Source organism: Bolinopsis microptera, chromosome 8 (assembly GCF_026151205.1).
Source record: "Bolinopsis microptera isolate Bmic1 chromosome 8, MBARI_Bmic_1.0, whole genome shotgun sequence".
In the NCBI taxonomy this organism is placed as follows: Eukaryota; Metazoa; Ctenophora; class Tentaculata; order Lobata; family Bolinopsidae; genus Bolinopsis; species Bolinopsis microptera.
The window spans coordinates 16102816-16130670 of record NC_087079.1 but is presented as its reverse complement, the minus strand read 5'-3'; the positions used below and the strand labels follow the sequence as shown (position 1 = coordinate 16130670).

The window sequence follows — 27855 nt, the reverse complement described above, 5'->3', positions numbered from 1 at the left end:
TTCTTTAAAAGCATAGTACCGCAATCTTGATCTTAGTTGCTTCTTGGATGTAAATGTAAAGTAAAATCTGTTCTCAACTATGTATTCGCTTTTTACTATTCAGTGTCGATCAACTGTTAAATAATCAGCCACGAGTTTATCAGCTGATATCATAATTTTATTTGTTTTGACTTGCTTTTTATCCCTCGGTATAGTAAATTATTAAGCTTGTCTCACCAAAATAACACTTATATTGATGATTGAACCAGTGTAACATGTAACCAGGGTAACTGGTAACCAGGGTAACAGGTAACGGGAACCAGGGTAACAGGTAACTGGTAACCAGGGTAACAGGTAACCAGTGTAACTGGTAACCAGGATAACAGGTAACCAGGGTAACTGGTAACAGGTAACCAGGGCAACCGGCTTTCTAGTAACCATGATAGCTAGACGATAAGTGTACGCTGTACATATAATCGTGTTTTTACTTTTTGCTACAAATTTTAATCAGTTGCTCATCTTTAATTAGTTTGAGTCACGTGGTTATAATCTAATCATTTGTTCTCAACTATGTATTCGCTTTTTACTATTCAGTGTCGATCAACTGTTTAATAATCAGCCACGAGTTTATCAGCTGATATCATAATTTTATTTGTTTTGACTTGCTGAATTTTATCCCTCGGTATAGTAATTTATTAAGCTTGTCTCACCAAAATAACACTTATATTATTGATGATTGATCCGCTCAGATGACTAATATGCTATATTAACGAATTAGAGTAAATTGTAACCCGATGGAAACCTGTGTAACAGTCGTCAAGCACCAAAAACTGGTTGTTATGCCTGTAATTAATTAACACATAACTAGCGTCGCGCGCGCAAAATATACTCTTTTTATACACCTAATTATTATAGGGGAGTGGTATATATTGCGAAGGAGCAGACTTTTGTCGACACCGTAGGACTGTCGGGCCACCTCATATTATCCAAACCCGATTACTTATTCCCTACGATCTTTTTGCCTTCGGCAAGAGTAGGGAAAAAAACTCGTATAAAATGTTAATTGAGACCAAGTAACCAGTGTAACTTAGTATCTGGTAACCAGGGTAACATGTAACCAGGGTAACTGGTAACCAGGGTAACAGGTAACTATGATAACTGGAACCAGGGTAACTGGTAACCAGGATAACAGGTAACCAGAGTAACAGGTAGCCATGGTAACTGGTAACCAGGGTAACTGGTAACCAGGATAACAGGTAACCAGGGTAACTGGTAACTGATAACCAGGGTAACAGGTAACCAGGATAACAGGTAACCAGGGTAACATGTAGCCATGGTAACTGGTAACCAGGGTAACAGGAACCAGGGTAACTGGTAACCAGGGTAACATGTAACCAGGGTAACAGGAAACCAGGGTAACGGGAACCAGGGTAACATGTAACCAGGGTAACTGAAAACCAGGGTAACGGGAACCAGTGTAACATGTAACCAGTGTAACTGGTAACCAGGATAACAGGTAACCAGGGTAACTGGTAACTGATAACCTGGGTAACAGGTAACCAGGGTAACAGGTAACCAGAATAACTGGTAACCAGGGCAATCGGCCTTCTAGTAACCATGATAGCTAGACGATAAGTGTACGCTGTACATATAATCGTTTTTTTACTTTTTGCTACAAATTTTAATCAGTTGCTCATCTTTAATTAGTTTGAGTCACGTGGTTATAATCTAATCATCTGAATACATAGTATTAATTTAGTGTGTAATTTAGTGTGTAATCAGATGCGATCTCTTTACTTACAGCCCATTAACTGCAATTCTCGGTAACGGTCTGTAATGTTCATCATGTAGACTCGTGTCAAATCACAAATTTAATACAAGTCAAATGTCAGATTGTCAGTGCAAATAAGAAAATAATAAGCATAAAAAAGTAATTCATTATACGATTAACCATGGTATGTATCGGTAAAGCGACCTACCTGAAGACATTGCTCTCAGAAGTGGACCTGCGAGTGTTAAGTTTATCAGCCCTGTCAGCCTCATCGTCACTACACATACCAGAACCTGTACCGCTGAAATATTTATTATCAGAGCACAGAAGAGAGGATGGGGAGGAAAGGAGAAGAGGATGGGGAGGAAAGGAGAGGAGGGGGAGGAGAAGACCTTTACAGAGAGGAAGAGAGGAAGAGAGGAGGGGGAGGAAGGGGAGACGAGGGGGAGGAGAAGACCTTTACAGAGAGGAAGAGAGGAGGGGGAGGAAGGGGAGACGAGGGGGAGGAGAAGACCTTTACAGAGAGGAAGAGAGGAGAGGGAGGAAGGGGAGACGAGGGGGAGGAGAAGACCTTTACAGAGAGGAAGAGAGGAGAGGGAGGAAGGGGAGACGAGGGGGAGGAGAAGACCTTTACAGAGAGGAAGAGAGGAGGGGGAGGAAGGGGAGACGAGGGGGAGGAGAAGACCTTTACAGAGAGGAAGAGAGGAGGGGGAGGAAGGGGAGACGAGGGGGAGGAGAAGACCTTTACAGAGAGGAAGAGAGGAGGGGGAGGAAGGGGAGAGGAGGGGGAGGAGAAGACCTTTACAGAGTGGAAGAGAGGAGGGGGAGGAAGGGGAGACGAGAAGATAAGAAGATAGTTTTAGTTTGACAGAGCATGGGAAGAGATGAGGAGAAAATAACAGTACAGAAGGAGAAATAGCAGAGTGGAAAAGGAGAAAGTTTTGCCGAGGAGAGAAGGAGAGAAGGAGGGAGGGAGATGAGTTACCTGTCTTGATCCGAGTTGTAATCGTCTGGTTGTCTGGTATCTGTTTCTGAATACTTGTTTCCTGTTGTATCTGATGTTTCCAAGTTCTTCTTGTAGTTTATCAGTGTCTTAAAGTTGTCTTCACATTTGGTGCTCTGAAAGAAGTTGTGACATTGTGTTTTAACCGATAGAATGATAGATGCGCAGTGTGATGATTCTGTAAGGATTATGTAAATATGATATAGTATAACAATTATATATAAATGTAAAATAATATGGCATAATTGAAGTTACTAGCTGACTAGATAGTGAAGGTAACAAGTAGGGGTAAAATACCTGAAACTTTGCTCCTAATTTAACACTAACAAGCAAGGGTAAAATACCTGGAACTTTGCTTCTAGTTTAACACTAGCTAGTGAAGGTCGACATGCTCTATGTGGAGGGACTAGCTCCGCAAAGTTTGGTTTCCCAAGCAACGTGGTCCGACGACCATTAAACGGGAACTCCATCTCAGTGGTTTTACCGATCGTAACTCTTTTATTGTTACTGTTACCTGCACCTGCAATTAAACCTGGGTTACTATGGTACCGAACACTCTCACCAATTATTTTGAATAAGCGACAAGATCTGTCTTGGGTCTTGGTGGTTACAAGATATTAACAATCAATTAACTAATAATAATACTTGTTCTGTCGGAGTTACTGTGAGTCATATCACATATCATCTCGTCCTCGTCCTCCGATACAGCTGGCTCTGAGTTGTCTCCTCCGCCTGAGGGATTATTCTTTGGAAATAAACGCCATTTTTGAGGCTCCTCGGAGAAATTGGTCATGACTCATGATGATGTCAAAAGCGAGAAATATTTGCGTTTTCGGATGGCGAGAATAGTGAAAATTTCTCGGGCGAATGGAATTGGAAATTGGTGTAGACATGGTTAAAGATTGATATCGGTATAGGCGGCATTAATTGGCTCTAATTACACCGTTTTAACTTGGTCGGTGGAAATACGGTTAGTTGGTTAGTTGGTACAATTTTGCCTCAGATATATGTTTTTTACGTTTTTAATTTTTAACACTTGTTTTTAGATCATGAATACGATGTAGTTACATTGAAACGTCGAGTAAACTCCTTTCCCTAATAAGAGCATTTTTACTTGTCGCAGTAACCGGGATAAAGATAATTTTACACAGAATACGGTACAATGGTGGTTATAATAAATAATTGTGGTACAGTAAAGTGTTATCTTACTTTCAAAAGTTTCCAACTGAGAGCGACCCAGGAGACTGAGGCCGTGAGAGGCTCCAATAAAGGCAACTCCCGAGGAGGGGTTTCGAGGTCCGAGTGGGTTCTGGAGGAACTTTCCGCATCCGCACTCTCCGCACTTGTGAAACCTAAGAAACATCGTGTTACCGTGGTAACTGACACTGTGTTTCCGTGGTAACTGACACTGTGTTTCCGTGGTAACTAGCACACTATTGCCATGGTAATAAACACTGTTTTACCGTGATAAAAACACTGTTACCGTGGTAAAAACACCATGTTGTCACGGTAAAAACACTACGTTACCGTGGCAACAATCTCGGTGTTGTCATAGCAACCAACTCATCGTTGCCATGGTAACCACTATCCCCACATTTGTAGATTCTGTAGAAACCAGTGTGAGTGAGAGGAAATATCATATGTCTACCGTAATGTAAAATGTATATCCTAAAGTAATTAGCCAAATAAAAATGTATATTTATACGGCAGAAAAGACTGAGAAGTATTGCTGAACAAATGCTGGACATATTATACCCGTTATAAATATTTCAAAACTTCCCCGCATTTGCAACTGGCATAATGGCACACACTCATTACAATAAGCAGTTAAGTTAAATAGCCGCTCATAGATGTTGTTTTGTAGTGCGCTAGTGCATTATCTTAAGCTGTATTTATACTTAATCAACATTTACTCCAACTGTGAAATATTGTGTAAATACTGAAGTTTAATTGAACCAGTGGTCGACCGGGGGCAGGATTCTGACCGGGGCCGGGGAGCCCCAATATAGCCGGGGCCGGTGCCGGGGCTGACCACTGAGAATTGGCCGGGGCCGGGGCCGGGAAATCTTCCATTTTGCCAGGGCAGGGGGTAGTTTACCAAACTGAAGTCAGAAATTGAAACATGAATTTGATAATAATTCAGGCTGGTGTGATGCAATCGGGAAGGATAAACTCAAGGTCGGCTTATCCTCACCGACTTGAGGATTAAACCGCAACTTCGTGCTGTGAACCAACTCAGGATAATCCTCATTATCCTGAGATCCATACTTAATTTCTAATCCTCAAGCTGCTACTTTATCTGGACCTCGGGATTTAAAAGTAACCCCACATCCAAATATGGCTCGGTTCATAAAAATTTACCATAAATGTTAGGCTCTGTAGTTTACGTTGAGCCGTAGTTTTAGCTGCAGTGCAGTATTTTTAATTTCTAGTTTCTACGTATGTTTTATCGCAAATTTCCCGGAGACGATTAATTGAAAAGTCTGATCATACTGAGGAAGAACCAAGGTTTTTATGTTACTAGCCGTAGTCTTATTTAAGCCGTATGTTGTATTTTCTATATTTAAACGTACTCAACGTAGACAATATATTTTTCAACTTTGAAATCTCATAATTACCATTAAATTGTGTTTGATTTCTTTCAAAAATGTGCCAAAATCGTTCATGAAATCCCCGGCTGTGCCCCCGGCAAATGCATGGTTTTTGGCCGGGGCCGGGGTTAAATTTATTGGCAGGGGTTTACTCCCGGCGATTTGCCAAATTTTGGCCGGGCCCGGGAAGGGCCGGGGGTTGTGATTTTGGGGGCCCCGGTCGACCACTGAATCGAACACTTGATAAGGTTGAGATGTGGACTTCAGTTCAGTTTATCTACTAACTCTTTAGTAACATTAACTAACTCTTAGTCAAACACTTTGCACGACAGTTAACAGCTGTATTTTCAGGATGCAGTTAAAAATGATATTGTGTTTGGCGGTGGTTTTGTTAACTGTTCCAGCCGAAGCATCAAGGAAGGAGATGTCCAGCTTTACTTTTATAGAAAAGTTAGAAACCCCTCATTATTAAACTTTATTCTTACCCCTCATTATTACCCTTTATTCGTACCCCTCATTATTAAACTTTATTCTTACCCCTCATTCTTGCTCGCATCCAGCTCTACCTCTGTATAAACTTTAGATACCCATCATTTTACCTCACACCTCGTTATACCTCTTTATTTCAGAAGTAACAGTACAGATAAGGATTCAGGTGCTGGAGGTCCAGCAATTGACTGGACACCAATGATAGTGATGTTTCTGGGCATTACCCTACTGTTCTCGTGCTGCACTTACGGTAACAAGTTGCTCAGTGCTGTTAAGTTTAAAATAGAAGGCAGCTCCGGACTTCCATTCCCCCCAATAGTCTACTCTGAAGCTCACGCTGGAGAGTTCATACTCCCCTCACCCAGACCGGGTGATTCCCATAGTGGATCCGAGGCCATAACCACCCCTGCTCTAAGTGCTCCTCCAAGTGCTCCTACTTCAACTGTGGGCGACCTTGTTTCCACTCTGTTCGGTGGTCCTAAGTCCGTTCTTTCCAACCCTACTTCTCCTCAGCCTGACCCTACTTCCCCTCTGCTGGACCCTCCTTCCATTCTTCCCGGATTGTCACGGACTCCTCCCAGGCTACCTGCACGTGCTCCAACAGAGGACCCCCTCTCATCAGCTGTCGGCCCCGACTCTCTGATCAAGTGCACTACTGTGTGAAGCTAGACTAAACTTACATTACTATATTTAACACATACAGGTCTTTCTGACAAATAAATTATTTTGGATTTGTGATACGAACTATTTTACTCTCAATTGTTGCTATATTTTTATCAACCATTTGTGTTTTGATGTGCATTGATAGGTAACCAGGGTAATGGTGGGTTGCTAGATAACATTAATAAGATAAGAATGAAGATACTGGCGGGTTGCTAAGTAACATTTAATGTAGATAATGGCGGTTTGTTAGGTAACATTATTAAGATAAGAATGAAGATAAGAGCGGGTTGCTAGGTAACATTAATAAGATAAGAATAAAGGTAATGGTGGGTTGCTAAGTAACATTAATAAGATAAGAATGAAGATAAGAGCGGGTTGCTAGGTAACATTAATAAGATAAGAATAAAGGTAATGGTGGGTTGCTAAGTAACATTAATAAGATAAGAATGAATATAAGAGCGGGTTGCTAGGTAACATAAATAAGATAAGAATAAAGGTAATGGTGGGTTGCTAAGTAAAATTAATAAGATAAGAATGAAGATAAGAGCGGGTCGCTAGGTAACATTAATAAGATAAGAATGAAGATAAGAGCGGGTTGCTAGGTAACATTAATAAGATAAGAATAAAGGTAATGGTGGGTTGCTAGGTAACCTGAGTTGAAGGTGTTCTGCGGCTCCCTCGTGCAGGACTCGTCTCTGGTCTGCACACAATATACCGTAGGTAGTCTCTTGTAGGATTGAGTGTGTAAACCTGAAACAACATCATCAGATTAACACATTTTTTTGAAACACGTTATTAAGAATTTTCTTCGACCACTGACTACAATGTGCAATTGTGCACGTGATTTGTAGTTTCGTCAAAAGTATGCACGTGGTATGTAAATAAAATCTATGACTAAAGTTATGACTACATTTAGCAATTACTACTCACGTGTATGACATCTTCTGGCCCCTAAGTTGGGGGAGACTGTCTTGTCTCCTGTTCCTGAAGAAGGCCACACTCAGCCGGTCCTCCTGGCACCGCTCTATTATCTTAGCTGCTAACAACTCCGTCAGAGCTTTCTCAAGTGAAGCTTCTCGAATGTTGGGGGTTATCGCCTGCAGTGGGTAAAGCAATTCTGAATTCGAACATAAAGAAGCCGATCAGCTGCTTACAAACGACAGAGCTTAGACAGCATGTTTATCAAATATGTATACGATCGAGAGAATAGCCTAATGGAAATTGTGCACAGTAAAACTTAAACACTATGATTCATAAACATTCGTAGCCTATAATCATGTAAAGCATAATCACGAGGCTAGTGAAGTGTTATAAAATAACCTGTAAAGTTTCGTAGTGGAACTTCCGCCCTAGCACACTAGCTGACTTCAGTACCATCTGGTTGATTGGGGAGAGCTGGTCTATACGAGTGAGGATGACTCCAGTGACACTGTCTTTTATAGGAACTGTGCTCAGATCTGCCCCCGCGTGCAGGGAACACGACAACTTCTCCGTACTGGCCTTAATGTTACACATGTTACACAATATGTTACACGATATGCTACACAATATGTTACACAATATGTTACACAATATGTTACACAATATGTTACACAATATGTTACACAATATGTTACACAATATGTTACACAATATGTTACACAATATGTTACACAATATGTTACACAATATGTTACACAATATGTTACACAATATGTTACACAATATGTTACACAATATGTTACACAATATGTTACACAATATGTTACACAATATGTTACACACTATCAAATATGACATGGCTAACAAACCAGTCAGTTTAATTAAAATTTAATGAAATGTTCAAGAATTTAAATAACCTGAATTTCAGGAATGCTGTGGTAGTATTTGATGGTCTCTGTTTTAGCATCAGCACTGTCTTTAGCGCACTTGGGATGTGACCTGTTCATCAGTTCGTTTGAGGAGCCTGTCTGAGAGATAACCACTATAAGTAACCTTGATAATCAAAATCATCGGGCAATAAAACTATCTGACTGCTTAACTGGCTAATTATCAAATTAACTATTTACTAATGTGCTTCACAAGTCAATAACCATGGTAACAGAGATCATGCGGACCACACCAGGGTAGAATTCAGTGCTTACAAGGCAGCAATCAGTTACCATGGTAACGCAGCAATCAGTTACCATGGTAAGGCAGCAGTCAGCTACCAAGGTAACGCAGCAATAGGTTGCCATGATAACGCAATAATCAGTAACACAGTGGAAGATCAAGCTTGCAGTTGTCTGTTTAGCTGAAGTGCACTATAGTATAGTAGAGACCCAGGGTATAACAGCATTCAGTAACCATGGTAACGCAGATCACAGCGGCCTTAGCTTGACAGTGTCGAGTCAACCTAATCAGACTTTTCTTAAAACTTCAGGCCAGCGAGCTCCCGGGCTCCCCAATCATTTCTTATTCTTGAGAATCACTGTGATGATTAACCCTTAAAAGTTTGTCAGCCGAGTAATAGGCTAACAATAATCAGCGCACCGTTTTCCGCTCAGTATAAGGGAGACTCGTTAGTCGATTAAGTCTGGTGAGAGTGGTGACAGACACAGCGGGGTCTTAGTCGGAAATAACCATGGTCTTACACTCGGTTTGTGCCTGGTTATCGTTTACTGAGCTCATTTTGCTTCTGTTGAGCTCGATCAGCATTCAATTTCGGTTATTATTAATTGAGTCTTTAGGCGTTTAACATTTTTATATGTGCGAAACTCATGCAGTTTGAAATTGCTAATTGACATGCACAATAGAGTACTTATAGAGTACACTCAGTTTTTATATGGAACTCGCTCAAAGAAACTAAGTCTACATTTTATGCAGGTTAGAAAACGGTGCTTGGAGTTTATACAAATTTCAGAAACCTAGCCTTAACTTAGTAGAAATGAAGAAACCTTGCAGTTGAAATGGACTATTCCCAGTCCCCAATATGATTCCGTTTTCTTTCAACAATACCAATCAGCACCTATCTTCCAGCTATAAAAATATTGTCTTGATACGTAGATCAAAATCAAGAAAATGGTTTAGAAACTAGCTGGATGTTTCTCATAGTAAAACTGAGTGTAATATCTTAATCTAAGTAACCCAGGCGGGTGCACTAGACGTTGCCATGGTAACACTTATAAAACTCCCGACAAAGTGCTGAAGTAGATGCTGAAACTGCAGAGGCTCACCAGAAGGGTGCTGCCAGCGCCGGGGGAGCACTTATTTGGACTAGAATCCAACCTGACTACCACAGGAGGACAAGTGGACTGCCGGGAGTGCTGTTTGATAACTTTCCTTTTAAAGCTGGGTGTTTTACATAGTCTCATCACCATGTGGTGGTCGTTCCCGGCCAGTGGGTCTTGCAAACTTTCCTGCAACACGTGCAAGTTAGCTCCGCGCACCACGTGCAAGTTAGTTCCGCGCACCACGTGCATACTTTAACTTCCTTCTGCACGTGGGCGAGTCAACAAAAATTGATTTGTGCACGTGCCAGAGCGAAGAATATAAAGCGTACGAATTGCGGTGATTTTTGTTTACACTTGAGTTTTGAGTAATATTTTACATATCATCAATATCAGATAACGAGTTATCAGTCAGATAATAGCTATTACTCAATAGCAAAATATTATAGAAGCTTTGACGAAAATGGCCCGCATCTCGTTGAATGAAAATTTCACTCAGGGAATCTTTCATTTGTACACAACACTGAAGTTTTCCACGTAGGAACCTGTAAATCCCTCCATTGACTCGTCAGAACTGCTTTCGAATAGGCACAGTCCCGGGTACAATGATTCCTCATATATAATGCCTAATCAGTGGAGTACTTTTAGCCCATCTGTGTAAGTCATGGTTGTCGTTATGTGCGACCCATAGTTATATTTATATTGAGAGCAATTCGGAAAGACATCTTAATAAGAAAGATTTTCAGCAGAGTGAATACAAGTTACCATGGCAACACGCCCAACCAGCAAAACACATGGGAACACCGGATCTAGAACAAATAACCCCTTTTGTAAATTTTCACTAATTTAAACGATCGTTTTCCACGATAAGGATCCCTGATATTAAGAAGCTGACACTTTCATCTCAAAACAGCCTTCATGCCAAAAACTATCAAACAGTCATTTATTGCACGTGCAATAAATCAATTTTATTTGCTCGTGCAATAAATCAGTATATTTGCACGTGCAGTAAAACAATACCATTGTTTGGTGATAAACTACTCAAATTATGCACGTGCATATAAACATAAATTATTCACTCTAACATCACGGACAATTGTACATAGTGAGAGCAGCACTGTTTAAACTGAAAAGTGCGCGCAGCACCCAGAGAATAATATCAGAGCGATATAGAGAGAGAGAGCGCTAATCCCCTAAAGAGCAACACATGATAGTTTATAGTGTTATCACCCAGCAGGGACAAAAGGATTTCGCGATTATTTTGGCCAAAAATCACGATACCGCGATTTTTAACAGACTATACATTAAACTATACATAAAATTTGTCGCAAATAATGGGAAAAATCGCGATTCCGTTCATGCCGCGATTTCCTTTTGTCCCTGTCACCCAGAGCAAGACCCTTCGGCAATTTAACCAAGGTACACACCAACCCTACTGACCATCAGGGACATCCTCTTGACACTGCCCACGCTTATTTTGTGATGCGGTCGGGGCCGAGGAGTGGCCAGGGAAAAGTAACGCTGTCTAGTAACTGAGCCCGTCTGAGACGAGTCGGCGGGAATCTGAAAATCTATCCTGTAAGTGTTGGTACACTTACTACACTGGGTTTTGTTAATTCCTGTGAGTTTGTTATTGTATCGTTATATAATTTACCTGGTATACTAGATTATTAAACAAGGCTGTTAAAGTAAGTGGGTGGATGTTATGCGGAGGATTTGGGCTTTACTGGACAACATGTCGTTGGTTAAACTATTTACACATTTCTGATTATTGAAGAGGACTCACAAACATTGAGAGGGTACTTATAGGACAGACAATTACACGGCTACATGCCTATGTTGGATAGCCTATTATGATAATATAGCAGATAGCTATAATATAGCAGATAGCTAGCAATAATATAGTAAATATAAGGTATCATACTCGGTTGTTTTTAGGGGATCGGGGAAGTGCTTACCACGAGCAAGTTTTTTACAGTCTGCATTCTGTATAAAAACACACTAGAAAATTCATCGGGACAAATATAATAGCTGTAGTTAAAAATTTGGAAAATATTTTTATTCATTTCTTTTATTTTCAATTAAATGTCATTTTTAAATACCATTTCTACATGTCATCTTTGAATTTCATTCTTAAAATTCATTCTTAAATGTCATATTTTCAAATAGATACATATAATGTATAATGGCTGTAGTTCAAAATATGGCAAATTCTTTTTATTTAATTCTTTTGATAAAATGTCGTTTTTGAAATGTCATCTTTGAAATGTCATATTTGAGTGTCATATTTTCAATTAAATTTCAAATAAATGTCATTTTGCCCCAGGTTTATTGGTTATACTTCGTTTCTATTTAAACTAGAAATGATGCAGTGCGGCGTGAAAGGGTATGCTAAATATCGCCTCTTTTTTTTCTTACATTATCGCCGATTGTTTGGCCTAAAAGTCGACCAAAGAGAGAAGACTCTAGAAATAAGACCGCAATTCTTGTCGATTCACAGAAAAAGTGTATAAGGCCGCAAACCTCTTGAATAGTGTCGGTGACAAGAGGTCCTGTCACCAGTGGTCCGGTCCTGTTCATGTCGTGACGCTGCTTCTCTGTGTGTACCTGAGGTTATATTGGGTCAGAGTCAAGGTTGAAGATAGCAACTGTCTACCTGTCATATTTGCAGCTATCTGCGGTATCCTCTGTCATATTTGTAGACAACTATTCCCTCTCATTGGTTTAGAGTTGTTGAACTTGAAGGGTAAAGAGTGAAGTCCGCCTAAATGATCCATAGCAATTTATATTTTTGATAGATGACCAATGCCGTCATTGGTTTCAGTACCGAGTGTAAAGTAAATTCAAGACAGGATTTTATATTGGAAATGAAACTTTACAAAATTACAAAATATTACAACAAATCACAGGTACGCTAAAGCGTTTTTGAGAGCATGATTATTTATTACTTATTGAAACTTTGAGTATCGCTTGACATTAATTGTTAACGTTTCATTTAAAGAAGATGAATAACAAAATAAGCTTAAGTAATTAGGAGTGCAACACTACAGCTGAGAAATACACTTAGAAGGAATTAATTTACACCTGTCGGAAGGGCCCTACAGTAACTTAGGTAACCCAGTCTGTTAAATACAGTAACCAGGGTAACCAGTTTTCCAGACATTGAGAGTTAATTTAACACGATCAGTTGCGCTGCTGTTGAGAAAAGTAAGGCAGCTGTGGGTACTGGTAGTGGTCCAGACAGGTGGGTAGTTTGTCTTCTAACTTCTACTAACTGGCCTGCAAATTGTCAGGACCCTTTGTCCTAGTACTGTGACTGTGACCAGAGTGAGACCTCGTCCAGACACTCGTCACATAGTTACGGAGAGTCTTGCCTCTCAGAATGAGCACCATAGGGTTAAGCGCACTGTTGAGGATGGGGAGGAGGTTGTAGAAGGTGTACTGAACATACGCTGCAGTTCTCAGGGTACTAGGACCCCCCGGGTACAGGTCGTAATATACCCACACTACTATCAGAGCCGAGCAGGACACTATGAACAGGACGGTGAGGATGAGGACTGTGCCCAGAATGTGCCTGTTTCGTTTCTCCACTCTGCATGACAGAGCTGGTTTAGTGTACAGACTCCAAACGAACACACAACAGCAGAGCAGGCACAGAGCTGAGGGGAGCACGTAAGGGACTATTATCAGGATGGTGTTTATCACTTTGTCATCAACTCTGGTGTGAAGGTGCTCCAACACAGCTACGTACGCTTCAAATATCTTGTTAAAACACATGGAGAAGATAAGATAAATACTTTCGCCAGGATCCTGGAGGAGAATCTGCACGAAGTAAGCCAGCACAACACAGAGGAATAGAGCAGTGAGAAGAGAGAAAACCCCCACAGTAAGCGTCACCACCAGTCTCTTTACAGAGTGGGAGGGGGAGATGACGAGGTATGTCCTGATGAAGGAGAGTATCAGGTTCATAAACACTGAGAGATGTTTACTGAACTGAGTTACGAAGTAGGTGACCAGACAAAACACTGCCCTCCAACCCAGCACAGTCTCCCTGGTCTCAGTGCTGCTCCCAGTAGTGGTGGGAGGAGTGGATGTGAGAGGGGAATCAGTGGGGTGCTGATCCGTACTGGAGTCCTGATAGTAGATGATAAGAACTCCACAGTGCAGCAGAGCTGAGACCCCCGACATGACGTCACTCAGAGCGAGGAGGAAGAAGAGGAAGTGGGTAGTGGGTTGTTTGGTACGTGGTTTGTAGTATTGTAGGACGAGGAGGTTGAAGAGGATTGTTACTACTCCTACCACCACGTTTACTCCTGCTAGCACTAACCACACCGGCTCCTCTGCTCTGTCTATCATTGTCAGCTACTGTTATAATAGAGGAGCAGTCAGATAACATATTAAAATAATAATAATAATAATTTGGTCGACCGCAGTCGGGAGCCGATTTCCCTGTCTAATTGCATTTCGGCCACGGTCCGTTCGGTACAGATTTCCCTGCAGTTTAGTCGGGACGCAACCCCAGGCATATACACTCGTGTTATTTTCGCAGCTCTAATGAAAGCCACTACCATTTACACCATGGTTTGGTGAGTGACGGCTGCCCTTTATTACAATACTGAGAATGAATAAATCAGATCGTTATCATTGTAACAAATAGTTGAGAAACCTAACCAGAGATACTAAAAGCAGGCATTTATCTAACAAATAAGAGTTACAAATTAAACGGACACAAAAAATTATGTTACAAAAAAAAGTATGTGTAAGAGAAGTCGTAAAAGAAATAGTTCACAAGAACTAACGTAGGTGTGATAACAAGGTGTAGAAATTATAAGAACAAGATAAAATAACACAAGATGTAGAAATCAAAAGAACTAGAGAAAATAACAAGAGAGATAACTGATAAGGTGTGAGGATTGAAATAACCGCAGTGCATCACACCTAGCACACCACACCTTACTAAAATAGCACTAACTGAGCACTACTAACAGAGCCTGGTGCAAGCTGGTGAGAGTTACCTGGTTACCTGGTTACCTGGTTACCTGGTTACCTGGTTACCTGGTTACCTGGTTACCTCTCAACCAGACCTTACTAAAATAGCACTAACCGAGCACTAATATAACTGAGCACTACTAACAGAGCCTGGTGCAAGCTGGTGAGAGAGCAGGTGGTGAGAGGTTCATTAAACAACAAAAAGAACTAAACATTTTGTTTAGATGAGGACATGACCGGGATTAATCTCACGTTACTAATCATGTACACTACAAGTTTTACTCAAATAGATCTGGATTGTAAAGTATATTATCAGCGGTGCTGAAATTTAAATCCGCTATTTAAAGATTTACAGTCCGTCACCAATACATGAAATACTGTGAAATTAAACTGCAGACAGAAGAGTATAATGATGGGTAGTATCCAAGAAGCCTGGCCACTAAGACTAAGCGTAGACATTAGGGTAGACTAATCCTGAAGACATTAGGGTAGACTTATCTTGTACATTACGGCCAAACGTTAACCCATTAGGGACGACGAGTTTTAAAGTTTGCCGATTTTGATGCCGTTTAACACACTAGGTCACTTTACAGCAAAAATGAGATATCCAAAAAAGCTAATCTGTATCTCGTTTACTTTAAAAGATACAGCTATGGTCGCATACGACCCACTCGTCCGGGTCGCAAACGACCCATCACGGTTTTTCGGCTTTAACTTCTGAAACAAAGACGTTAGGATAAAATAAAATAAAAAGCATAAGTTAAAAACATATGGTCAATACTGTGTGACTCTAACTTTTTAAAAATAAAGAATTTGGGTCATTAACGACCCACTCGGCTCACTTGCTTATTACTACATATGTCCATGTAACTTCTTGAATTCAGCCTAAAGCATGACATCATAAGTTCAAAATCGCCTCTCAGCAAGTGATAATCATCATAAACTGCGAAAAATCGGTTAAATGGGTCATTAGCGACCCACTAAGACCACAAAATTGATTAATTAAATATAATGTTGTCAAACTTTTACAAATATTAGTATAAAAACATGTTATATCTTGGTCATTACTCCTGTACGTTGATTTAAATTTTAAAATCGATCAACTGGGTCAATAACGACCCACTCGGAAGTTGAACCACGACATTAATTATCAGTATCATGTTGTTCTACCATCAAGAAAGACACTCGTAGGTCTTAATTCCACGCAAACCACGGGTGGCTGACTACTAGCCCTTCTGAGATCTGGAGTCTCACGGTAATCTGCAGATCACGTCACCCAATGACTGACGAATAATGGGTTGGATTGATAGGTAGGTGAGTTTATCAGCTGTTAGTACACGACCGTAATGTCGTGAGACAGCAAACAACATGCCTATCTTTTCCCGATTCCTAGAACGTCCAAAAAGAACTACCTATACAACTGCTGGATTCAGATTTCAGATGGCTGCATCTACTCTCTTCGCAGCTCCCTTTCTTTACTTCTTAGGGGCCGTTCATATATTACGTAATCACTTATTGGACAATTTTTACGCCACCCCCCCCCCCCCACCACATAGCTATTATGTCAAAATTACACAAGCTTAATCATTTGGAAACTCCCCTCCCTCTCGGCCGATTACGTAATACTTGTTTTCGTTTTGAAAGCTGCCTCGTTGTTGCGGGGTTTGTTACCCAAAACGAGGTAGTTGTCTGAGAGATTGCAGGTTGCAGCACCGCCAGCCAAATGGGGGGGGGGGGGGGGCTTTTTCCTTGTCCTCCTTCACAGAGCTGTAGATGTAGCCATCTGAATGCAGCAGTTGTTTAGTTATTCTCGTACTTTCTAGGAATGAAAAAAACATCTTGGCATGTTGGATTAGAATATGCAATTTGACCACTCGTCTTTCAGTATTTACCCAAGGTTACATGATATCTCGTATACTTCGTTCAGGGGATTTTTCTTGAGTGACATGATCTGATCACCGTGGGACCCTGGGTCTCAAGCGGTGGGTTGTAGCAGGTCGTTTACCAAGATTCGAAATTGACGAAAAAGGTAACAGAATCTAATAAGCAACAACAACAGCATGGCTATTACCTAGCAAGTTAGGAACGAGGGCCGATTCCTTTTCTTTTGCGGCACGGCCACGGTCCTTTCGGTACAGATTTCCACGCACCATAGTATTATAGTCAGGACGCAACTCCAGGCATATGCAGTAGTGTTATTCTCGCAGCTCTTTGATGAGTGATGACGGCCCTTCAGTTGGCCCTGGATCTCAGAAGGGCTAGTAGTCAGCCACCCGTGGTTTGCGTGGAATTAAGACCTACGAGTGTCTTTCTTGATGGTGGAACAGCATGATACTGATAATAATTGATGAGGTGGTTCAACTTCCGAGTGGGTCGTTATTGACCCAGTTGATCGATTTTAAAAGTTAAATCAACGTACAGGAGTAATGACCAAGATATAACATGTTTTTATACTAATATTTGTAAAAGTTTGACAACATTATATTTAATTAATCAATTTTGTGGTCCTAGTGGGTCGCTAATGACCCATTTAACCGATTTTTCGCAGTTTATGATGATTATCACTTGCTGAGAGGCGATTTTGAACTTATGATGTCATGCTTTAGGCTGAATTCAAGAAGTTACATGGACATATGTAGTAATAAGCAAGTGAGCCGAGTGGGTCGTTAATGACCCAAATTCTTTATTTTTAAAAGGTTAGAGTTACACAGTATTGACCATATGTTTTTAACTTATGCTTTTTATTTTATTTTATCCTAACGTCTTTGTTTCAGAAGTTAAAGCCGAAAAACCGTGATGGGTCGTTTGCGACCCGGACGAGTGGGTCGTATGCGACCGCAGTTAGTAAACAGCGTCTAGCTCTGTTTGTGAACATCTGATTATCACGGGCTTTTCATATGTCTCAAGGAAATCGTTGCCCGCAACTATTTTGTCCTCAACAAAATAAGCCTACATAAAGTTGTAATGTCCCAATCAAGGCAAGAAGTAAAGTGAAATATTTTCCAATTATGACGACTAATTAGCCTAATTATTTAGTTGTTAGTAATTAATTGGGTCTCGACTGGAAAGTCAATAATGTAGCCCAATAAATTTTGAGCATATGTGCGAAAGATTCGTTGCGTTTAGTATTATGGTTTGTCCTCTATAGCCTCTAGAAAAGGTGGGTCGTAAACGACCCTATCGTCCCTAATGGGTTAATGTGGCTCCTGCTATGTGTTGCGTTCAGCCGAATTAATTATTGTATAATTAAGTTTATTTTTCTTAGTTATCAACCGGCTAAAAAGTATGCAACTTATATTGCAATACCATTGTTTCCATCAGTTTTATATCAAAACATTGCTGAACAGAGGCAACATTTAAGTGCGGCAAAATTTTGCCAAAAGTGCGATTCTGCACTTGCCTTGTAGGTTTACAACCTACCAGGACGCGCGCCGAGTTGGACTCGTCGACGGTCCAATATATGGAACAGATATTTTACGAGTATCACCCGTTAACACTTGCCTCAAAATGCTTAAAGTGCGCTGCAAATTTAGCAAAATCTGTGCCTTGCTGGTGTGGACCTAGTTGACGTCTTCAAAATTGGCTTAAAAACTTGCTGACGTAATTTATGAAAATATGAACGCTCCCTAACATAAACAACAAAAAGCGACTAAAAAGACTAAGAGATATGATTATTTTGAAGCGGCTCAGTCAGGGGACATATACAAAAAGCTTTAGCGCCCTGGCCCTGCTGTTAACTTCATATTAAGAAAGTATACATAAAAACAATAAGATTTGATACATTGAAAATTATTTTTGAGAGTACTCACTTTCTAAAAAATATATATTTTCTTTTTCGAAAGTTTTGCAAATTTTGAGAAGTCTGTCACTGTAATACCGATCTTTCAGTCATTTTAAACATTTTTTGGCTGATATTTTTAATGAACATTACTTACAATCCGTACAAGAAGCCATTGAAAGGATTTTATAATTCGTACCAAATTTATAATACTTAAAGACACAAAATTTGTTGTGTCTTTTAACAGCAGGACCAGGGCATAAAAGCTTTTTGTATGTATATGTCCCCTTAAATACAGTCTGATAATGATACAAGTTATCTCACAGCATAATGGTATGATGATTGATGATGTTATTCTCCTTAAGCTGTGACTTGTGCAATCCTCTCGTTGAAATCATTGGAATGTGTATCTACTCACTAAATAAATGTGGTGTCCTTTTACCCAAAATGTGTACCATCTGGATTCTCAAAACGAAATAATTGGTATTAAGTTTTCAATTTGCTACTCAGCAGTCGTATTTCTTCAAAAATAGCTCCTATTTGGAAAATATCGCTATGATTTGGTAGCAAGATTTTTTCCCTTCCTTCGGTTATTCACGAGGGGAGAGACGGCTAAATTCGGTTTCGGTTTGATATCCGTTTATGGTCCGGTTTAAAGCTGCTTAGCCAGGAAACAGCTTAAAGTGCGAAAACGTGCGCGAAAAGGCAAATAGTGCGATCCACACCGCCGCACTTATACGTTGCCTCTGTTGCTGAAATTATTGTAACGCTTGATTCTCATATATATCAGAATAATTGAATTTCAAATAAAAAACGTGCAGTGTGCAGTACTTGACTCTTTAAGGACACTTATTGCAATTTGCATACTCCACAAGAAACCATATTGCATGCTCTGTACGGTTCTGCAGTCTGCTACATAACCAGGACTGTAGAGTATACAATATGCGGGGGAGAGACGCAGTTAAAGCCAGAGACTAATGGATGGGAGAGACGCCAATACAAAATAAAGTGTCGCAATAACTAATAACCCCCCTTAATGGTGGAGTGATAGCTACATGGTAAATATAACATAGAGAAGGTAAGTCTGGTAAATACTGAAAAGCAGCTGCATGTTATGGGGTTCCTTGCTAATTAGCAATAAGGTTAAACTTGGATGTTGTCTTGGTAACTGTTGTCTTGGTAACATGGTGTTGGTTACTAAGTAGAGACAATGTTAAACCGCCAGTTGAAAGTTAGACTGACAACATAGTTTAACTGCTGGAATGTTCCAAGTTTACCGACCCTAAAATTTTATCATTTTCCTCCGGGAGTCCGCTTCACGTGGAAATTTGACGTGTTTCGGCCCATCAGGGCTGCTTAAATATGTCTAGCAGTTTGTATGATATTTTAGATGTTGATGAGTTTTTCTAGCAGGTTAGCCAGTCAGCAGTTGTCACAAAATAAACTATTGTTCCTTCTCATTAAAACTTCGTGACATTGGTTTCGATTTACATGCACCAAATATTCTCGAAAAGAAAACGTAATCCTTCCAGTGCCCAGGACTACGCATGCAAATTTCCGCTCCCTTTTAACAAATTGGGACAGTTTAACATGACAAATGACAAGTGACAAGTGACAAGTGACAAGTGACAAGTGACAAATGACAAATGACAAGTGACAAGTGACAAGTGACAAGTGACAAGTGACAAGTGACAAATGACAAGTGACAAGTGACACCTCCTCAAGTCCTCTCTAGCATCAACAAAGTTACAAACAATCTACTGTGTGTCCAGTAGAAACTTGCTAGAACAACGAAGTACTCATTCGTCTGCAATATTACCATGGCAACCTCGGTATTCCGACTAAGAGGTGTTACTAAATAGTAAATAATACTTATTAAGTTAGTAAGAATAAGTAAGTAGATAGTTGAAATGTAACCGCTACATAACACAAAACGATAAACCTTAAAAACTAGTGTTAATGAACACCCTAATGAGCAGCACGCACAGAAAAAGCACACTTCATCACTTCTATCCTACCAGAGCACGAAGCGAATTACTGATCTGAGGGAAACATATCTCAAATTGCACTTTTAATGCGAGTTAACTTCGACCCCAAATATCGGAACTGTTAATGATGTTGCAATATAGGAACAGAGTAATTAAGTGAAACAATAGGGAGGAAGACTGAAGAGGACAGAGAGACGCCTCGTGCCGGGGTGAAGTGACGTGGGGGGACCACACAGGTGCCATGTTAATAATATACAGCTCTAAACTTGTGTGTAGTAAGATAATAAGGCGGAGCATGATGATGAGACAATAATAGGGACCACCTGAACCACTCGGTACAATAATAGGGACCACCTGAACCACTCGGTACAATAATAGGGACCACCTGAACCACTCGGTACAATAATAGGGACCACCTGAACCACTCGGTACAATAATAGGGACCACCTGAACCACTCGGTACAATAATAGGGACCACCTGAACCACTCGGTACAATAATAGGGACCACCTGAACCACTCGGTACAATAATAGGGACCACCTGAACCACTCGGTACAATAATAGGGACCACCTGAACCACTCGGTACAGTAATAGGGACCACCTGAACCACTCGGTACAATAATAGGGACCACCTGAACCACTCGGTACAATAATAGTGACCACCTGAACCACTCGGTACAATAATAGGGACCACCTGAACCACTCGGTACAATAATAGGGACCACCTGAACCACTCGGTACAATAATAGGGACCACCTGAACCACTCGGTACAATAATAGGGACCACCTGAACCACTCGGTACAATAATAGGGACCACCTGAACCACTCGGTACAATAATAGGGACCACCTGAACCACTCGGTACAATAATAGGGACCACCTGAACCACTCGGTACAATAATAGGGACCACCTGAACCACTCGGTACAATAATAGGGACCACCTGAACCACTCGGTACAGTAATAGGGACCACCTGAACCACTCGGTACAATAATAGGGACCACCTGAACCACTCGGTACAATAATAGTGACCACCTGAACCACTCGGTACAATAATAGGGACCACCTGAACCACTCGGTACAATAATAGGGACCACCTGAACCACTCGGTACAATAATAGGGACCACCTGAACCACTCGGTACAATAATAGGGACCACCTGAACCACTCGGTACAATAATAGGGACCACCTGAACCACTCGGTACAATAATAGGGACCACCTGAACCACTCGGTACAATAATAGGGACCACCTGAACCACTCGGTACAATAATAGGGACCACCTGAACCACTCGGTACAATAATAGGGACCACCTGAACCACTCGGTACAATAATAGGGACCACCTGAACCACTCGGTACAATAATAGGGACCACCTGAACCACTCGGTACAATAATAGGGACCACCTGAACCACTCGGTACAATAATAGGGACCACCTGAACCACTCGGTACAATAATAGGGACCACCTGAACCACTCGGTACAATAATAGGGACCACCTGAACCACTCGGTACAGTAATAGGGACCACCTGAACCACTCGGTACAATAATAGGGACCACCTGAACCACTCGGTACAGTAATAGGGACCACCTGAACCACTCGGTACAGTAATAGGGACCACCTGAACCACTCGGTACAATAATAGGGACCACCTGAACCACTCGGTACAATAATAGGGACCACCTGAACCACTCGGTACAATAATAGGGACCACCTGAACCACTCGGTACAATAATAGGGACCACCTGAACCACTCGGTACAATAATAGGGACCACCTGAACCACTCGGTACAATAATAGGGACCACCTGAACCACTCGGTACAATAATAGGGACCACCTGAACCACTCGGTACAATAATAGGGACCACCTGAACCACTCGGTACAATAATAGGGACCACCTGAACCACTCGGTACAATAATAGGGACCACCTGAACCACTCGGTACAATAATAGGGACCACCTGAACCACTCGGTACAATAATAGGGACCACCTGAACCACTCGGTACAATAATAGGGACCACCTGAACCACTCGGTACAATAATAGGGACTACCTGAACCACTCGGTACAATAATAGGGACTACCTGAACCACTCGGTACAATAATAGGGACCACCTGAACCACTCGGTACAATAATAGGGACCACCTGAACCACTCGGTACAATAATAGGGACCACCTGAACCACTCGGTACAATAGTTACAGTAGCGACTAGAATAACCGCTATAGCTACTGTTACAATAAAATATAGAAACAGACAAACATCCATAATTAGCTACTTAATGACCCACCCCACACACCCTTCACCCTTCCACCCTTCAGCTGCATTACAAATTTACGGTAATCTATCATTATCAGTGATTCAGTATGCACTATGAATCAGAAACTACAACGATCATTATTCAATATCATTAGTCAATAATCAATATCATTAGTCAATATTAGCTAATATACTTCAAAAGATGGTATTTTCGATACCCCTCCCCCGCTCACATATACTATCTGATATATAACAAGTAATTAATTAACCCTTAACTAACCATTAGTTAACCATTAATTAATCATTAATTAGCCATTAATTAACCATTGATTAACCATTAATTAATAATTAATTACTATCTGACTGACCTGAAGAACTTTAAACTGGAGCATGGTGCTGACTAGCTGCTCAGCGTAGAGCGGGACACCGTGGGACCTGGTTCTCAGGATGTTTATCAGCTGTATTGGTAACCTGGTTACTTTTATCAACTGACACGCCAACATTACCATGTCATCTGGCTTTAGACCTGCAAACAATCTTAGTTAAACTAGTTCAACCTTTACATTACATATAATATCTGAATATTTGTTGAATGGTAATGACATAGCTTTTAATAATTCTTATATAATAATAAGCCGCGGGGCCGGGCCTGGTTTCTTTTTAAGATATGATAAGAGGTTTCATTCAGCCACAGGATTAACAATTTTACAATTTTACACTTATATTTTACACAAATAATATCATTACTAAATTTACTTACTAGATAAATGGATCTCTTTAGTAAACGGACCGTTGAGGATTCTTTTAGCCTCCTCCATCGGAGGATGAGCAGCAGGAAATGGTCGCGTACTACAAACTATAAGCGCCTGAGTGGTTGCCATGGTAACAGTAGTGTTGTCATGGTAACAGTAGTGTTGCCAAAGTTACAAAATTGTTGCCAAAGTAACATGATTGTTGCCAACTGCCAAGAAAAGATGATTGTTGCCAAGCTCACATGATTGTTGACAAGGTAACATGATTGTTGCCAAGGTAACATGATTGTTGCCCAAGTAACATAATTGTTGACAGTATTGACACTTACCCGGCAGCGTTTTATAATCTCATGTAACATTATCCAGGAGTCCTTGTCAATCCACTGAGCGTCGTCTAGTATAATCATAGTGTGCTGTTCTTTGGCGGCCTTCTCGAACAAATAGCAAATCATGTTAGTCAACTTCTTCTTTTTATCTTTTTCCCTCGCACGCTTCACGTATCCCACCTGGGAGATGTTCAGAATGCAGTGAACTGACAACATGTTACTTAATTGGACTAGTTCCTCTATTTAATTATTGTTATACAAAGGCTCATGAAAAAACCATTAATGAGAGTTGAATATTGCCAACATTAGTCGAGAAGAAAGAAGAATGAGGGGGAGGGTAGAATACATATTAGTTGAGGAGAAAGAAGAAGGAGGGGGAGGGTAGAATACACATTACTTGAGGAGAAAGAAGAAGGAGGGGGAGGGTAGAATACACATTAGTCGAGGAGAAAGAAGAAGGAGGGGGAGGGTAGAATACACATTAGTTGAGGAGAAAGAAGAAGGAGGGGGAGGGTAGAATACACATTAGTCGAGGAGAAAGAAGAAGGAGGGGGAGGGTAGAAAGAAGAAGGAGGGGGAGGGTAGAAAGAAGAAGGAGGGGGAGGGTAGAAAGAAGAAGGAGGGGGAGGGTAGAAAGAAGAAGGAGGGGGAGGGTAGAATACACATTAGTCGAGGAGAAAGAAGAAGGAGGTGGAGGGTAGAATACACATTAGTCGAGGAGAAAGAAGGAGGGGAGGGTAGATAGAAGAAGGAGGGGGAGGGTAGAAAGAAGGAGGAGGGGAGGGTAGAAAGAAGGAGGAGGGGGAGGGTAGAAAGAAGAAGGAGGGGAGGGTAGATAGAAGAAGGAGGGGGAGGGTAGAAAGAAGAAGGAGGGGGAGGGTAGAAAGAAGAAGGAGGGGGAGGGTAGAAAGAAGAAGGAGGGGGAGGGTAGAAAGAAGAAGGAGGGGGAGGGTAGAAAGAAGAAGGAGGGGGAGGGTAGAAAGAAGAAGGAGGGGGAGGGTAGAAAGAAGAAGGAGGGGGAGGGTAGAAAGAAGAAGGAGGGGGAGGGTAGAAAGAAGAAGGAGGGGGAGGGTAGAAAGAAGAAGGAGGGGGAGGGTAGAAAGAAGAAGGAGGGGGAGGGTAGATAGAAAAAGGAGGGGGAGGGTAGAAAGAAGAAGGAGGGGGAGGGTAGAAAGAAGAAGGAGGGGGAGGGTAGAAAGAAGAAGGAGGGGGAGGGTAGAATACACATTAGTCGAGGAGAAAGAAGAAGGAGGGGGAGGGTAGAATACACATTAGTCGAGGAGAAAGAAGAAGGAGGGGGAGGGTAGAATACACATTAGTCGAGGAGAAAGAAGAAGGAGGGGGAGGGTAGAATACACATTAGTCGAGGAGAAAGAAGAAGGAGGGGGAGGGTAGAATACACATTAGTCGAGGAGAAAGAAGAAGGAGGGGGAGGGTAGAAAGAAGAAGGAGGTGGAGGGTAGAATACACATTAGTCGAGGAGAAAGAAGGAGGGGAGGGTAGAAAGAAGAAGGAGGGGGAGGGTAGAAAGAAGAAGGAGGGGGAGGGTAGAAAGAAGAAGGAGGGGGAGGGTAGAAAGAAGAAGGAGGGGGAGGGTAGAAAGAAGAAGGAGGGGGAGGGTAGAATACACATTAGTCGAGGAGAAAGAAGAAGGAGGGGGAGGGTAGAATACACATTAGTCGAGGAGAAAGAAGAAGGAGGGGGAGGGTAGAATACACATTAGTCGAGGAGAAAGAAGAAGGAGGGGGAGGGTAGAATACACATTAGTCGAGGAGAAAGAAGAAGGAGGGGGAGGGTAGAATACACATTAGTCGAAGAGAAAGAAGAAGGAGGAGGAGGGTAGAATACACATTAGTCGAGGAGATAGAAGAAGGAGGAGGAGGGTAGAATACACATTTGTCGAGGAGAAAGAAGAAGGAGGGGGAGGGTAGAATACACATTAGTCGAGGAGAAAGAAGAAGGAGGGGGAGGGTAGAATACACATTAGTCGAGGAGAAAGAAGAAGGAGGGGGAGGGTAGAAAGAAGAAGAAGGAGGGGGAGGGTAGAAAGAAGAAGGAGGGGGAGGGTAGAATACACATTAGTCGAGGAGATAGAAGAAGGATGAGGAGGGTAGAATACACATTTGTCGAGGAGAAAGAAGAAGGAGGGGGAGGGTAGAATACACATTAGTCGAGGAGAAAGAAGAAGGAGGAGGAGGGTAGAATACACATTAGTCGAGGAGAAAGAAGAAGGAGGGGGAGGGTAGAATACACATTAGTCGAGGAGATAGAAGAAGGAGGAGGAGGGTAGAATACACATTTGTCGAGGAGAAAGAAGAAGGAGGAGGAGGGTAGAATACACATTAGTCGAGGAGATAGAAGAAGGAGGAGGAGGGTAGAATACACATTTGTCGAGGAGAAAGAAGAAGGAGGGGGAGGGTAGAATACACATTAGTCGAGGAGAAAGAAGAAGGAGGGGGAGGGTAGAATACACATTAGTCGAGGAGAAAGAAGAAGGAGGGGGAGGGTAGAATACACATTAGTCGAGGAGAAAGAAGAAGGAGGGGGAGGGTAGAAAGAAGAAGGAGGTGGAGGGTAGAATACACATTAGTCGAGGAGAAAGAAGGAGGGGAGGGTAGAAAGAAGAAGGAGGGGGAGGGTAGAAAGAAGAAGGAGGGGGAGGGTAGAAAGAAGAAGGAGGGGGAGGGTAGAAAGAAGAAGGAGGGGGAGGGTAGAAAGAAGAAGGAGGGGGAGGGTAGAATACACATTAGTCGAGGAGAAAGAAGAAGGAGGGGGAGGGTAGAATACACATTAGTCGAGGAGAAAGAAGAAGGAGGGGGAGGGTAGAATACACATTAGTCGAGGAGAAAGAAGAAGGAGGGGGAGGGTAGAATACACATTAGTCGAGGAGAAAGAAGAAGGAGGGGGAGGGTAGAATACACATTAGTCGAAGAGAAAGAAGAAGGAGGAGGAGGGTAGAATACACATTAGTCGAGGAGATAGAAGAAGGAGGAGGAGGGTAGAATACACATTTGTCGAGGAGAAAGAAGAAGGAGGGGGAGGGTAGAATACACATTAGTCGAGGAGAAAGAAGAAGGAGGGGGAGGGTAGAATACACATTAGTCGAGGAGAAAGAAGAAGGAGGGGGAGGGTAGAAAGAAGAAGAAGGAGGGGGAGGGTAGAAAGAAGAAGGAGGGGGAGGGTAGAATACACATTAGTCGAGGAGATAGAAGAAGGATGAGGAGGGTAGAATACACATTTGTCGAGGAGAAAGAAGAAGGAGGGGGAGGGTAGAATACACATTAGTCGAGGAGAAAGAAGAAGGAGGAGGAGGGTAGAATACACATTAGTCGAGGAGAAAGAAGAAGGAGGGGGAGGGTAGAATACACATTAGTCGAGGAGATAGAAGAAGGAGGAGGAGGGTAGAATACACATTTGTCGAGGAGAAAGAAGAAGGAGGGGGAGGGTAGAATACACATTAGTCGAGGAGAAAGAAGAAGGAGGGGGAGGGTAGAATACACATTAGTCGAGGAGAAAGAAGAAGGAGGAGGAGGGTAGAATACACATTAGTCGAGGAGAAAGAAGAAGGAGGAGGAGGGAAGAATACTTACGTGTATTTTAAGCAGCTCGTTTAACAAGTATATCTCTTTTATCATATCCTCCTCTACGAACTTTATAATAACATCTGCCCGGTCCGTAGCTGAGCAACATTCCATCAACCTGGTCAGAATTGTGTGTGATTGTGTCATAATATTGGGAATATTATGACTGGGATAAAGTGATGGGTTTTGGAAAATTCCGCCATATTTTTCCCGGTCATTAATTTTCCCAGTCATAAATTAACCCGCTATAATGTTCCCGAGTAAGGTAAACTAATAGTAATACATTTTGATGCTTGGTGGGTTTTGGAAAATTCCGCCATATTTTTCCCGGTCATTAATTTTCCCAGTCATAAATTAACCCGCTATAATATTCCCGAGTAAGGTAGTTATTATTTGAAACCATATCTATATTTCAAATTTGTAGTTTCCGCAATTAAAGTCAAGAAATACAGATATTTGTGTTACCTACTTTCAATCAATTAATAAACTATT

The 27855-nt window shown here is 41.5% G+C and overlaps 1 protein-coding gene across 1 annotated transcript in view; it reads right to left on the bottom strand.

The window, feature by feature from the left end:
- LOC134820195 (uncharacterized) overlaps positions 1–27855 on the bottom strand; it is a 79942-nt gene that overhangs the window by 7844 nt on the left and 44243 nt on the right. The window contains exons 18-32 of the mRNA XM_063830418.1: positions 27373–27481; positions 23786–23962; positions 23465–23570; positions 23073–23230; positions 12208–12291; positions 9691–9873; positions 8335–8445; positions 7817–7996; positions 7427–7593; positions 7148–7246; positions 3963–4105; positions 3399–3485; positions 3098–3273; positions 2736–2869; positions 1959–2051 (exon numbers count right to left, since the gene is read on the bottom strand). Coding sequence (XP_063686488.1) covers positions 1959–2051; positions 2736–2869; positions 3098–3273; positions 3399–3485; positions 3963–4105; positions 7148–7246; positions 7427–7593; positions 7817–7996; positions 8335–8445; positions 9691–9873; positions 12208–12291; positions 23073–23230; positions 23465–23570; positions 23786–23962; positions 27373–27481 — 2007 coding nt within the window. The remainder of the gene's footprint in view (positions 1–1958; positions 2052–2735; positions 2870–3097; positions 3274–3398; positions 3486–3962; positions 4106–7147; positions 7247–7426; positions 7594–7816; positions 7997–8334; positions 8446–9690; positions 9874–12207; positions 12292–23072; positions 23231–23464; positions 23571–23785; positions 23963–27372; positions 27482–27855) is intronic.